The sequence below is a fragment of the Ascidiella aspersa genome, chromosome 4 (genome assembly GCF_963924565.1).
Source record: "Ascidiella aspersa chromosome 4, kaAscAspe10.2, whole genome shotgun sequence".
NCBI lineage: Eukaryota > Metazoa > Chordata > Ascidiacea > Phlebobranchia > Ascidiidae > Ascidiella > Ascidiella aspersa.
The window spans coordinates 26,761,119-26,776,426 of record NC_139450.1 but is presented as its reverse complement, the minus strand read 5'-3'; the positions used below and the strand labels follow the sequence as shown (position 1 = coordinate 26,776,426).

At 35.0% G+C, this 15,308-nt stretch overlaps 1 protein-coding gene across 1 annotated transcript; it reads right to left on the bottom strand.

Annotated features, from left to right (window-relative positions):
- Nucleotides 1-4,871: 4,871 nt before the first annotated feature.
- On the bottom strand, nt 4,872-14,550 carry LOC146157216 (lysosomal amino acid transporter 1 homolog). Its single transcript, XM_083387621.1, has 8 exons — nt 14,325-14,550; nt 13,923-14,016; nt 12,711-12,846; nt 12,064-12,269; nt 10,745-10,831; nt 8,588-8,668; nt 6,441-6,545; nt 4,872-5,528 (listed from the first exon to the last, which is right to left on the bottom strand). Exons 1-8 carry the CDS (start codon nt 14,519-14,521, stop codon nt 5,418-5,420), a joined length of 1,017 nt encoding a protein of 338 aa, XP_083243747.1. The 5' UTR covers nt 14,522-14,550; the 3' UTR covers nt 4,872-5,417.
- Between the last annotated feature and the right edge of the window lie 758 nt (nt 14,551-15,308).

Sequence of the window (15,308 nt, the reverse complement as noted above, 5' to 3'; positions counted from 1 at the left end):
TAAAACCATGGGCACTTGTATCGTACCGGTACACAAAATATTGAATTAAGATGCCTACCAATTGAGAAAAATTGGAATTCTAAATAATTTTAAATATCTCTCTGCACCCTTGAGCGTTAAAAATGGCACCCTGGAGTGCTGCGGCACCCCGGTTGAGAAACACTGCCTTACAGTCTAGGTCTCTAGGACTTGCATATGTGCAGAAAAAAAAACATAATAAATTACCAGTCATGTTATATACTAAAAAGAGCAAATTTTCCAAACGCACCTAAAATGCCAGGGGAAAAGTGAATTTGGAAAATGTGAGAGAAAAATTACAATCCTGTACATATAATGCGAGTACGGAAAAGGATAAAAGGAGGGAAAAACACATCTAAAGCAGAAGTCGGAGAATTAAAGTATAGTATACAATGACGTATTGAAAGAATAAAACAATGCACTAAAATATTTGAAATAAACGCAACATTGGCAAAAAAAGAGAAAATTCCAGAGATAGTAAATGACATGGTGTTTTTTGCGGAGTGCAGTTTTGTGTCTAATAAGTAAAAATCGAGGCATTAGAAGACAGTAAACTGTTCTCTGCGCGAAAAAGAGAAATACCTGAAATATATAGTTGAAACGTATGTTTTTTTTTGTTAATTTGGAACTGTATTATAAGCATATACGGCTAGGCGGTCAAATATATTTTCAAAAAAAATAATAATAACAATATATTTATTAACCATTTTTGTTTCCGTTGCAAGTTTTAAAACGTCATGGAAAAAAGAGTCTAAGATCAATTTTTTGTAATGTTTTACACAGTCCCTTAATTTTAGAGATAAAAGTGCACTTTTTAATGCAGAGGCGTTTAAATCTAATAATGAAGTACGTTTTGATTTTTTTTTTCAGGGGAATCTTTTAAACGTTTCTTTTTTATTGTTTTATTGTCGTGGTAAGGTTATAAATCAGAAACCAAGAGTGAAAAGTCCAAGGTTAAATTTTATTTAAATTTTAAATTTCTTTTTCGCACAACTGCACCGTTTGACAACCGTGGAGTCGCAGAGGCTGTCTTAAAAAAGTCGAGTAAATTTCGTATCGAGAAAAATATCCTGTGTGTTTATTCCTTAAGAGAAGGAGTATTTCAAGTAGAATGCTAAAAAAAGACAACAATGCAACGTTTCTACAAAAAGGCAACACTAAGCTGTACAAACAAAGACGAAATACCATTGAAGAAACGTCTAACGCTATAGGTTATAAAAGTAATGTATATCGAATCAACGGTTCTAGTTTTGAAAGTGACTATTTGTCCGGCTCGCTAGAATTACGCATACACCCATTAGCGATTATACATTGCTTAGGGCGTTAGCGTTTCGGTTTGGGTGGTAGTATTGTTAAATTTTATTTCGCCAGTTTTGCAATATTTCAATAATTTATTCCCCTATCCATTTATATTACTTTATTTGCCAGATACAGATACACCCATTGGTGAAAATGCATTGATTTAAATTGCTTTGTTGGCCGGGTAAAGAGCAACTTTCTTTGTTTTTTTTAGCGCTCACTAAGAGAAAATGATAGGAAAATTCGATAATAACCTTGCCGAAAACCCAGACTAGGAAACAGAGGTGGCATATGAATAAAAGTTTTGCCTAAAAACGTAAAAAACGCTATATCGAAAAAAAGAGGCAGCCGACTTGGAAAAGACACCAAATGCTTAAAAAGGGAAAAGCACAGCAAACTTTATAGGTTAAATACACTCTTAAATTCGAATATATCCATAAATACAGGAACAAGATAGTAAAACATAGAATTACAACGGTGACATAAATAACAAACTAAAAACTGAAATACTCTTTAAAATAAAAAAAAAAAGCAGCGAAGGTTTCATCACAAAGAATAAAATGAGGCCTGACTGATAAAAGTAAGGCATATATTGGGAAAGATTGGGCGCAGATTTTTATATTTAGTTTAAACAGGTATTTACGATAATGTCGGATAGTAGCCAATACTCGATGTCAAATATAGTTTTGCTAGTTACTCGGGCGGAATCGGTGCAGATTCGAAACCAAACTATTTTGCGTATTATAGCCTTGTTTTCGACACAACGTTTATTTTTGTATGCGTTGAAATCGCAATCTCTTAGTTCTACTAAAAACCGAAAATAAATAAGCTTCCTAACGCAAAACAAAACTTCGGAGAAATAACCTGGAAAATGTCCCCATTCCATGTTGTAGTTTGACCAATTTTTCCTATTACACCCCTGACCAGACATTGACCACTTAAACCCCTTAATTTCCCCACCACCACCATATAACACCCAAGCTAGTTGTTCGAGCACACCATACCCGGTGGATAACAGGAGACCGCCAGGACTAGACAAAACATGGAACATCTCACAAGTTGTTGAGCTTATCAAATAAAACCAACGTCACAAACCAACTTTTTATATAAAACAAACGTGCTTGTTGATTTTATTTAAGTAATGACTGAATTTGCTATCGGATCGAACCGCCGTACTTTTTGCCCAAAATATCGGGTAGTAGAATCGAAATAAAATACCAAGGGTCGAACAGCCCCTTATCGTTAATTTAAAATACGCCACAGCGAAATGCAACTATCGATCGCGAACAAGTAATAGTAGAACAGCTGTTTTTCGGCTACGCAAAAAATCACATAAACATACGTTATTTTGGCCTAATGGATTGAGATAAATCAATTGACCAGTCGTAACAGCGAACAACAATAGTGAGTTTCACATTTTAGTCTAACACCCGCTGGTAAAAACCTAGGTAGTCTAAAAAAAGCAGAAACCCTGCGTATATGAGGTTTCTTTTAAACAAACTAAAACTGTGCAAAGCAACAACTGTTTTTAAGCAAGGGCGTGTCAAAACGCGGACACACTTTTTTTCGATTTTAGGCCGATTAACTTAAGGCGGGCACAAAGAAGAAAAAAAGAAACATATATAATATATTGATTTCGCGTTAAGAATGTATGGCGAACGCTCAAAACAACGAAAAATAAATAATTAATAATTAGCATTACAATAATTAGTCTTTTATTTAAATTAAAGGTTTAGGTTTGTACTTCGGATCACACTGTCCGTGTTAAAGTCACCACCAGACGTCCACGTTGTAAGTTGTTTAGTGATGAGTTAGTAACTTGGTTAGTGATGAACAGTGTTGCGTCTGTTTTTAGCACAAACAATGACGTAAGGGTGACTTATGCAAAGGTCTCTATTTATATTGGCCAAGTCGTAGTACGTTGTTCGGTGGAAAACACGTCTATACATAAAGCGTACGGTTTTTCAGGCATATTACAAAGCTAAAATATAAGGTAGGAATAAGGGTTTTTTCAACGCGAGGTCACGTTAACCCTATACAGACACAAAAAAAATCGCCATACAAAACGGACATACGGTTACTGATGCCCATATTATCAGATCAGGGTCGAACAAAAGTAAGGAAGTGGTATGAGTACTCTTCCGACATCAGTTGGCATCGGTGTCAATCCGTTAGAAAATTTATATGTATTTTAGCCACAGTTGCGATTAATCGTATTGCCTGTTGCTTTACACGCTTCTGTTATCAGATTTAATTGTTTTAAAACCGTAATGACGTGCTTTGCTATTACAACAAACAACAGTTCTTTTAACCCAAAATATCGCGCATGAGTATCGGACTAAACACGTATCAGACATCTCTAGCTATAAACAGCGTTAGTCAAGCCATGGGTCGCGACCCCAAATTTGGTCGCTATTAGATTAGGTTGTGTCGCCGACTACTGTAGTTTAATATGGTGAGATTTATCTAGATTGATTCTGAGCAGGAAATCTGAGAAAAAATTAGGGAAGCAATACAAAAAACAGGGATCATATAAATTAAATTTATAAATGTCGATGCCTTGAGCTTCGTTCGCTTAAAAATGTTGAGCGACGAGACCTCGGTCGCTAAAGTATTGAACGCTTAGTATTTGGGTTGTTGTGAAAAAACAAATTGGTCACAAACTACGTTTTAGGAAAATAAGTTTGGAACAAAAAAGGCGGATGTCCCTAGTAGGCATTTCCTTGAATACTCAAAGTTATCTGCGGGCAATTAATCGCACTTTAAAAACGCCGACTCGTGTGACGAAAGGCGTAAAACGACCATAAATGCGAACGGCGCGATGATAAAACTAGTCCACAAAGGCTAGCAGCTTCGCGGATAACAAACCAATCCGGACGTGCGAACAGATCAAAGGAGAAACCGCCCCGCGATGGACTAAAATCGATTAAAAACTGCGCCGCCTTACGCGAGACCGCTTGAAACGTTTGTGTGAAGACGACACGTTATGTGAACAAATGGCGACCTAATTTAATTGTTTAGAGACGATATGCCGATGCCCCTTTCAGGGGGCTGAATCGCTATTGACATGTATTTTCTCCCTGGATTAAATGGAAAAGTTAACTAACAGAAAGACGAGTTTCGTTCTTTAAGTCTCGCAAAGAGGGTTCTGCGATGGCTGCATTATTCCGATAATACTACTATTTTATTCCGATGCCGCGATACCAGATATTTCGGTCGGTTCAATGAGATACCAAACTACGTCATTTCTGTGATTAAACAGGCAAAATTATTTAAATCAATTCGGGCAGATAATATTGTTTATGTTATTTGATAAAAAATTGATTGAGGCTTAAAAAGCTCAATGCAGGAAATCGCTGGATTGCATCGCAATTCGTGGTTGAAATTCCTAAATTTGTATCGGATCGGTACCAATAGCACTTTGGTATCGGACAAGTACCGATATTACCGCTTGGCCATCAGGTATCGACTCTGATTTGACATTATCGGACATGCCTGTTCCCAAACATGGTTTGGATTGCGTTAAATCAAAATGGAAATAAAAAATTCTTCGGGTAAAATCACATAAATACCATTTCGTCTCATTAAAATTTAACGGTTAAGATTAAATGGGCGCCATTGGTAAAAAGAGCACTGAAGTCTTGAACTCGGTCCAGTAAAGGAAGCTTAAAGAGGTTCGCAAGAAATGTCAACTTTTCAGACTGTCAAATTAAATTAGCACACATTTCTCATTGAGCTTTAAGTAAAATACTGTATGACGCCTGGTGTACAGCAAAACATTTTGTCTAAGTTTAAATTTAAATGTTAAAGTAATTATATTTTTCCAAAACTTTACTTGTTTCAAAACGTATCACAGGGATGCTCCATTATTTCCATGTAGCCGAAATTGGCTAGCCAGGTGAAAATTCTCGAGAACCCTGCTAGGGCACCCATTTTTGGAAAAAAAGTGGGTAAAAACAAAACGAAGCAAAAAAGTCGAGTAGCGCCAAAAGGATCCCAATTGCCGTTTTAGGGCAAATCGGGTAAAAGCCTAAAGACTTTTTCTTTTACCGAACGGCACTGCCTTGAGTAGAGTTGGTTTGCGTTGGCTAGAAAACACTTTAGACCAGCAACGCGTTGTTGTCTTCGTCGCTTTCCTCCAACAGGCCTTGTGGCTTTATGCGCAACACACAGCAGCACTTGTTGTTGTAGTAGAGGATCTGGCTGAGAATCTGCATTGAAAAAAGAAGTTGGGTACTGCTAAGACTCGTACAGTAACTTATCATATATTTATTGAGAGAGTTGATAACTGTAAGGACTGGATATGGCGTGCCGGATAAAAAAATTCGTGTCGAATTTTATTAAGTTGATGATTGTTTTAATAACCATAGAACAAATTGAAAATTGTTTAACAAAGTAAATAGTGAGCTTAATAGAACTTCCGTTTCGGAAAAAAAAAATTATTAAAATTTAGTTTAGATATGCATCCGACAAACATTTTCGTTGATAAAGTATTAATGAACTGGCCGTTTTATCAACTTGAATATCACTGAAAAAAAGAAATAAATCCTGCGAGCCGTAGGTTGGCAACAGCAGGTCTAAGAGACTTGGCTAAGCTGCGGAAATTATAAAATCAAACAGGATTTTAAAACGACAACAACGTCAAAAAAATAAAAATATTAACGGTTGATCTAAGAAGCTTCAGTTCACTATTTTTCAGAGAAAGGCGTAATGCCTAAAACAGATAAATAAACTACGAATATTTGTTCGTTTTTTACAATTTTTCCCTCGCAAAAAAGTGTTTATAATACTCTAGGTCGCTTTAATAATGGAACTGTTAATGAAAACGACATATAGACATAAACGGACTGCTCAAATGTTTTCTCAGTTTTTGTTGAATGTTTAAAAACAGCGTCAATTTCTTATTCAACAATGGTTCAGCTTACATAAACATAAATAAACTGTTGCTACGAGCAATAATATTCAAAAGCAGCTCCTCTGGTAATTGTAATTGTTAACCAACGTGTCGGCAACCTATTCAAATCGCCTTCTTCGGGGTGAATGGCATAAAACAATGTCTACAGTACTTTATCGTGAAAAAAAAATATCAAAAAAAGTTCATTATAACAGGCAAAAATACTCACGAAAAAGTCCAGTGACAAGGTTCCCAAAGATCCCACGAGCCAGGGAAGATGAAAGACCAAAAATTCGGACCAGCTGTGTCCGTCCTGGGGATCTTGCATCAAGATCTGCACAAGACACAAATAGGCGTTGGGTAGAGCTTATGAGCGAATAGGCTATTGAGCAGTGGTATAATGACTCAAGTCAATGACTTGAATTAAGTGCACTTAAGTCACTGTTTTAAAATGACTTGACTTGACTCAAGTGTTATGACCAAAATGAGTTGACTTTTGACCTAATTTTTCAGTCAAATAACTTGACTTGACCTAAGTGTTCTGACCAAAATGAGTTGACTTTTGACCCAATTTTTAAGTCAAATGACTTGACTTGGACTTTAGTCATTGTGTCAAATAACTTGGGTTTAAATTAAGGGTCGTCATTAAATTTTTTTCAGTAAATTGGGTTATTTATCCTAATTGTTGCACGTAGAACGATTTGCTAGCTGTATATTGCGTTAATGTTATTTTTAGTCGCGTTATTGCTCATAAAAATCGAACTAGTTTGCCAATTTTAATAGTTGAACGTTTAATTTATTTTGTCAATGACACAACTTGAAGTAGACTTACTCTCAAAATAACTTGACTGGGACTTGATTTGGGTACTGATAAATTGACTTAGACTTAGTTTATTTTACAAATAACTTGACTGGGACTTGATTTGGGCATCTGATAAATTGACTTAAACTTAGGTTATTTTACAAATAACTTGACTGGGACTTGATTTGGGCATCTGATAAATTGACTTAAACTTAGGTTATTTCACAAATAACTTGACTGGAACTTAGGGCATTTCAAAATGACTTGTTTACAACACTCATATTGAGTCGTTTATTAGCAAGCGAACAATACAATTAGATCAATTTTTCTCTAATAAACGACCGATGGCATGAATCGGGCTTGGATGATTTACTAGTCTATTGCTCTGTAAAGCTGACACGTTCATTTTAACCAAACGTTATTCACCCTGCATCAGTTTATTCGTTTTGTCATTCATATTATTTCTTTCACTTCGCAACGAATGGTAATCGTAGGACCATGTGTTGCAATGTAGTTTGCAGTTACAAATGAACACTTTTTATTTTATTTATGCACGGGCGCTTTTTGTCGCTTTTTGTCACACTTACTGTCTGTCGCAAATTTTACTTTACAGAAAACGTGGTCGACCTTATGTATAGGTTGTATATTTATGTTTTTTTTTTTCAATTAAAGGTCATGAAATTTTTTTTTATTCAATTAAAGGTAATCAAAAGAGAGTCGGCATCAGCATTCGAAATACATCTTAAACTATGCGGATCACTCTTAAACAGATGAGTACTTTTAAAGTATATTATATGCAGAGTTCTGTTTTTTTTAGAAGCAACGGTCTTAAACCCTTTACCAAAATAGAAAGAAATAGTTAACTAGGGGCGGTAAAATTGTAAAGTCACCCAAAATAGTGCAAGCAATTAACACCTCAACTACCAAAATCGACTTTTCAGTCAGCATTTGGCCAGCTACGATGGTTAAGGATAGGATTCGGTACAGACCATGTTGTTTTCAAATTAGGCGCCGATTTCCGAACCTGACCCTGACATCAGCACTATAATATGTCACAATAAAAACGTGTCCCCGTGCTTGCTATATTTAGAAATGCACAAGGCGCGCTCGCAGTCAGAATTCGTCAATTAACTTTTTTTGATCGCCTAAATTAGTAGATTTATAGAAAATTGGCGATAGTTGTAATGTTTTTCTGTGAATAACTTTTAAGGCCTGGTTGTTAATATAGTTCAAATCAATTTGCGACTATATCAATTGGCCACATTTCCCAATGTTGTTTTTCAGTGTTTAAGGGCAATTTAGCTAGTGAATCGTAAAGCACAGTAAGAACCAATTTGGGCGTACCTGTCATTCACATTCTTGCGAGAATGAATTCCCTCAGTTTGAAGTTTTCTCCGTGGTTGTATTTTTAAAAATGAAAAAAAGAGTGGTTCATATTTTTAGAATGTTTTAAAGGTGATTTTTCTAGTTTTTTCGCAAACAGGCACGGGGCCGATGGTCCATGTAATTACTCGAAGACACAGATCGCAAATTTGACCGCGATGACGCAGGCAATGACGTCATTAGGTACTCACCGATGCTCCGTAGAGGAGGTTGCCGGCCACTGCAAGGGTGAACATAACAGGCGAGACTCCGTCGGTTTGTCTTCGCTCGTGCTGTATTTAAAAAATAAAATTTAAAAAACTTTAAATTATAATGTATGGTTTCGCAACCTTTTTCGGCTTGCGGCACCCTACAGAAATTATAAATAGTTCGCGGCACCCACCCTTGCTCGTAGTTTTGCTGAGTGGTTGGCTGTAACGTTACAATATACGAGATTAAAAGAGAACTGTGCAACAAGGTTGAAAAAAACTTTTAAATTTTTTTAATTTTTATCGTACATAACAAATTGTATCAAGAAGCTTACAAATAGAGCAAAAATTGGAATCACAAATAATTTGAAATATATCTCGGCACCCTTAAGCGTTAAAAAGCCGCGGCACCCCGGTTAAGAACCACTGGCATAATGGGTGGAGGATGTAGTTAGACGAAGAATCAAAATTTTAGTTTAGGGATAAGTAGGCAGCATTTTGTTAGTGTTTCGAATATTTCATTATACATGTTCAACTTCAAAAAGTTGAAATACATAACGCTCGTCGCTGGTGATTTTAATTTATTTTCTAGAATTGCTGCATGAGTCAGAAAAAAAGCTACACTGTTACCCAATAATATTGAAGTGCTACACGACACAGGGTATTGAATTGAAACCAATCACAAATAGAAAGCTGGTGATTAGGTAATCTAGGAAAATTGCGAAAAAAAGTCGGTTGTTGTTGTTTAGCACGCTTCTAAAATTGAAAAAAAATGTCAAATCCAAATAAGTCGACATTAACTGATGATGATGTGTATCGAAACGCCTTTATTAATATAATGTTAATTTACTCGACGTATCAAGCTTTGACATTCATTTTCAAGCTTAATTTAAGCCATAAACGCTGAAAAGATAAATTACTTGCTTTTGTTAATGCGAGCTATAATTTAGTTTTGTTATACGTTTTTATGTAGATTAAAATAAAAACCAACTATCGCTAAATTTTGTAGGACCACAACTGCGGAAATTATTTGAAAAAAGACTTATTTGACATTACAGTGGGTAGCATTTTACCAAGCAAAAGGGCATACTTGTGCAAAAAAACGCGGTTCTAAATTCAAAGAAGTATTCAAGCTCTTTCAAATGGTGACTTCAACTTTGTTTCAATACTTGCTGCAATCAACTGCAAACATAATTCTATTGAAGTGAACTTTTTTCGTTTATAAATCAAGTTAACTTGATTTGGTGCTAAAAAAATCATTTCTTTAAATAACATCAGTTTCTTTTGATACCAGTTTAACTTAATTACAATCCGCTTTACAGGAAGTTAATTTTTGTTTTCATATTCTATTTTTTTTTTTTAATTCTTATTTCGATTTCCCAAGTTAAACCGAACAACGTGAGACTCAGTTTGTTTAAAGAGTGCAAGATAATGAAAAACCTTTATGGGGGTAAACCTTTCAGTGTAAAATTGCAAGCAAGAATTCGAGGGGCTTAAAAAGGCGTTACAATGATCACAGAGCGCCTGTTTTTCATATTTGCCTAGGGGCAGAAAATTACATATGTTTTTCATGACGTTATAATCCCCAAGACGATTAAGGCGCTGCGTTGTCCTTGCATGGCCGAATCTGGCCTTATACAAACAAAGAATTGTAATGCCTTCAGTTGTTTTGCATCGGGCATTGTTACAAGGCACAATTCACGAAGTGCTTACAATTCCTTCCGGTATAACTGCGGACTCAAATCAGCAATTAATGGCGGCTTTTTCACTATTGGACGATTGGCGCACATACAACTAAGTAATAATATTAACTTTACAGAACATTTTCCAAAAGAAACCTGAATGGAATCTCAGACTTTGAATTGAAATTTGATTTTCGTCCTTTTTTTTGTAATTTTGATTTTTCGAGTGATTTTCGTCCATTAAGAATTAGTTGCCAGGCCTTGTTTTCGTATGTAAATGTTATTCTACAGTGGTATAACTGTTTACCCCAATTATTAAACACATTTCATTCTTTATGAAAGTGTGGGGATCTTTCTACATCAGACCTTTCGTTTTAATGTGGCTTGACCTATTTTGGGGTTTCTTAAATGCATTGTAGTGCTATTGTTGTTTTTGTTAATAAAATTTTGAAAAATAATTAACGGTCAGTCAACTTACATTTTTAAGGATTTGTGGTAATCTCGAGCCCAGGTAAAATGCAGATGACACGCATCCAATGGCGTACCCAATGATAGTCTCTGGGGTCTAGAAAATAGAAACAAAATTTTAAAAAGTTGAATATACTTGTTAATGCTTTTACTTTCCAAATACCTTATCTTAACTATGTAAATTTATTGCAGTTTGCTCTCATTGATGCAATGTATGAGTACGACACAATAATCCTTTTCAAATCTGGTAAAAAACAAACTAAAAAACCTGTGTATATAAAGCTAAAGCTATGTATAAATTTTTTTACTATATTTTTTCGAACAGTAGGCAACAATGTTTCGAAAACCACAAAGTATAGACTGTGGTTAATAATAAGCTGGCTATTAAAGTTATAGTTGTAATAAGCTGGCTATCATAGTTATAGTTGTATATTTTTTGAGATTTTCTGGAAATTGGTGATTTCCAAAAAATCTAAAAAAAATTAATATTCGGCCAATGTCTTTTAATAAGCTGGCTATCATAGTTATAGTTGTATATTTTTTGAGATTTTCTGGAAATTGGTTGTTTCCAAAAAATCTAAAAAAAATTTGGGAAAAAATTGAAAAAAAAATCATCAGTAAGATATACAAAGTTCAGAGAAGACATACAAAGATGGAGTAGGGCAGTGGTTCTCAAAGTTTTTTAAGCGCAACCCAAATCTGAGTTTTATGAGCATCTCACGACCCAAGCCTCAAACATAAAAAATGTACTTTTTCTGATATGCATGACATAAAAAAAGACAAGGCAACCAGATATAGTAGCCTACACAGTTCTATGAAACAATGATTGATGACAAACAAATGATTGATCCTTTATAATATCAGCGTGGCTTGTTGTGGTGACTAAAAGCTTTCTTAGCAGCTACTGTAGTTGGCTATGGCTATACTGTAGCTGGCTGCCCATCAAAACGTTCATAACACCACTTATGATGCAATAATCCAGGTTACAGATTTAAAGCCAAGTGAAAAGCTTATCATGCAATACCTCAGTTATGATTGAATTGAAAATACTTGAAAAATGAAATAAAAAAAGTTCATTTGCGCAGGATTGAATCACCATAGAGCGACCCAATTTTTGACCCTGTGCGACCCATACTTTGAGAACCACTGTTGTAGAGCAATATGTTGCTTACAGGCCTAGGTTTGGCCTACAATTGCCATAAATAACGCCTAGTTAAACTTGTGGATAGAGATCGATATTCTGTGTATGATCAAACGCTTTAACATCTTCTAAAATCCAGGTAAACACCGTAACAAACATCAAACGTACATAGAGTGCAAATAACTCACCCAAACTATGAAGCTTGAATCTTTGTCCACCGAAAGCAGTGTGCGCCCGATTCTAGACTCACTACTGTAAGCTTGATACGGGAGGTTCCTGTTTTGGTTGAAAATGGCGAGCGGCAGAAACACACTCAAGCAAAGGCAACAGATGAGACTCTGGGCAGGTTTGGCACCAGGCCTGGTCAGCGCTTCATTTATCACACCACCAGTCCCTGTAAAAACAATTTACATATTTTACTTGGTTTTGGGGTACTGATATCTTACAAATAATGAAACTCAAAGTTTAAAAACCCAAGTAAAACCAGGATCCGACTTTTTTTAAAGGAAATAGATATTTCGCCTAAACTGGAATTGTCAGTTCCTATAAGTAAAATATATCTACATAGACAAGTAATAATAAAATTAATAAAGAAATCAAAAACATACAAAATCAGTATAGATTAAGTAAAAAGTTTACAAACGAAATACAGGTTGTCAAAAGAAAACTATGGCTATTTTGAAAGGTATAATGCAAAGCAGCGCCATTTCAATATTTCTACTTAGAGAAAAAAATGAAATAAACAGGATGGGGTTACATGCATAAAAATCTTTACAGCAGAAAGGAAAGGCCTATAAATATAAAACAATAGGATGTTTGTTATCAATAAAAAGGCTACCTGCTCTGTTGAGCATGCGCCTGTGTTTGAGAGAGTAGTAGGAAAACTGAAAGATCATGATCAAATCCATTGAGACATAATAAACCGCAGTGTAGAGCTGGATTGGAAACTGCTTGGTGAGAACACAACCAATCTGGAAAAAGTTGAAGCAGTATGTTTAAGATAGTTAATTTTAGGGTTGACAACCTTTCGTCATCAACCAAGTTTTCTCTCAGTAAAAGCCTGGGAAATGTACGACAAATGGTTGGCATTTAATCAAAATATGCACTTGCCTATTGGGCAAGTGTCTACCAATTAGCACTTGACCCGATGGCAAAGTCATCTATGAATATTTGTCCTACTGAATTGTTTTTTATAACTTTGTCTTACTCTTTCGGTGTGCATAAATAAATCAGCGTGTTTATAAGCATGCATGGATGAAAAATTGGAATGTTGATCTGTGCTTAAATTTTTTTACTTTATGACACTAGTCAGCCGGACGAGTGGGTGTCAATCAGCACTAGCGTGGAGGAAATTGCATTGGCAAGCAGTCAAGTGAAAAATTCCATCCCTTGACAATCAGTGGAACATTATAATTACTTATTCACAAATGAATAAACAGTTGACATGAAAGTAGCCTATTAAACGAAATTAATGAGAACATCAATTTGAAATGCAAATATATATCTAAGTAGCCATCTCTCTAGAAGACATGTAATTACATTAACAAACAAAAAAGCTCATAAATTGACTTCTGCACACTGCCTGTACCAACTTGTTAGGTAACATAATTCAGTTAACCTTTTAAAGTATATATATACAATGTTTATCAACCTATAAGAGAAAATCCAAATATCTGGGGGGGTCGCCAATCTGCAGTATATATTTGAAATGCTTAGATTTAGAGATCTGTCCAGAGAAAGATTACGTAAAAGTTTGAAAAAAAGCTATGAGAGAGATTCGAAGACATGCCTCAAATCCTAACATTTGAATTTATTCATGCAATTTGTCTCATATTTGGTTCACTTATAAAAAGTTCATTGAATATAATTAAGTCGCCAAAGGTTTGCTGTTTTAATCACGCTTATTATTCGGGTTCCTACGAAAAGGTTAAGGAACACTGATGTATAGCATGAAACAAAAGATACAACTGATCTATTTATCTTTCGGTATATTTGGTATACAAAGAGCACACCTAACAAGAAAACAAATTAAGGAATTTAGTAATACCAAGTTGCTTGAATCTCCAAAAAGCCACAGCAATAGAAACCAAAAGGAAAGAGCCTCGTCAACTTTTCCTTTCTTGTAGTTCTCATAAAGCTGACTGAAATCATTTTCAATTGCAAATTTTATATTGGAAATAAATTAATTGTATGAAGCATTGCAAAAAATTATATTAAACTGAAAATATGCTGCAGTACAAAGTGGGTAAAATCAAAATAAAATTTGGTAAAATCAAAATCAGCAGATAATGATAGATAACACATAGAATTGATATCAAAGATTTTTTTGCTGCAATTAATTGAAGAATTACTTTACTAGCTTTGGATGAAATAATTACATTATCAGCTTTCAGAAACATGATAAAACACAGGGTTGACAAAAGTATATGACAATAATGCAGAAACTCACGGCAAACTCGAGCAAATCCAGCAGACAATAGAAACCAAACCGAAAAGGAATCCGATTTCTTCTTTTGTGTTGTAAACACACTCATTAAAAACCTCGTAAACCCACATGACTGGGTCTGGTTCCAAGCAGCTGCCATTACTTGCATTGCCAGTGCTGAAGTCTTCAAACACTGACTGTAGTGGATTTATGGAAAACATGTTTTCATGGAAATAAAAGCAATAAAAGCTAAAATCTGTAAAGGTCAAGTCTGTTTGTTAGCCAATATGAAACTTTTTAACTTAGTTTTTTGCGTGGTACCGTTTAGAAAAACAAATTCAGGAAAAAGAGTAACTCAACCTCTTGATTATGCGATTAACACCAAACCACATGATTCCTGGCTGTTAACTAAGGCTCTGAAACCCTTCTGACATATTCTGTTATGTTTTCTCAGATGGAAACAGTCACATTTTAGATATCTTCTTTAAGCAGGGTCTAAATATAACTCAGGACTTTTTATCAATTGTTGAAACTTTGCTGCTTTTATTATCTAAGCATGTTTTCAAAAAGCAAAGAGCAGCCACACATGGTGTTGTTATATAGTCCATTTTCACAAATATTGTACATTTTGAATAATATTTAGGTATAATACAACACTACAACAGCAATTGAGTGAAAATTTAGCGTTTAAGGTATGTGGCTACGGTAGGCAAGGCGCTGATACCTAAGGCGAAGGCCGACGGGTGCCTAAGTATCTTGGAGTGGAGTAATGCTGCATAAAGGCTAACAGAAACTAACATTAATTTTGTTGTTTTAATCTAAAACAAGCTTAGACTTGTAGTACGATATAAAAACACATTGAAATGTTTTTAGGACTCAGCAGTTACCATAAGGTAAACAGTACAATAAAATCCAAAAGACTTACTAGAAGCTTTAAGAGTAAAATATCACGTAAAGCCGCTTCGAATAAGTTTTAAAACACAGAAAACATAAATTGATGCACTCACC

What these genes read in the sequence shown, in the direction of transcription:
- LOC146157216 (XM_083387621.1), bottom strand. Translation starts at nt 14,521, where the DNA reads ATGTTTTCCATAAATCCACTACAGTCAGTGTTTGAAGACTTCAGCACT. An exon ending in ATTCAAGCTTCATAGTTTGG is followed by an intron (nt 10,832 to 12,063) that starts GTGAGTTATTTG and finishes TCTATTTTCTAG; the next exon opens with ACCCCAGAGACTATCATTGG. An exon ending in ACCTCCTCTACGGAGCATCG is followed by an intron (nt 6,546 to 8,587) that starts GTGAGTACCTAA and finishes TGTCTTGTGCAG; the next exon opens with ATCTTGATGCAAGATCCCCA.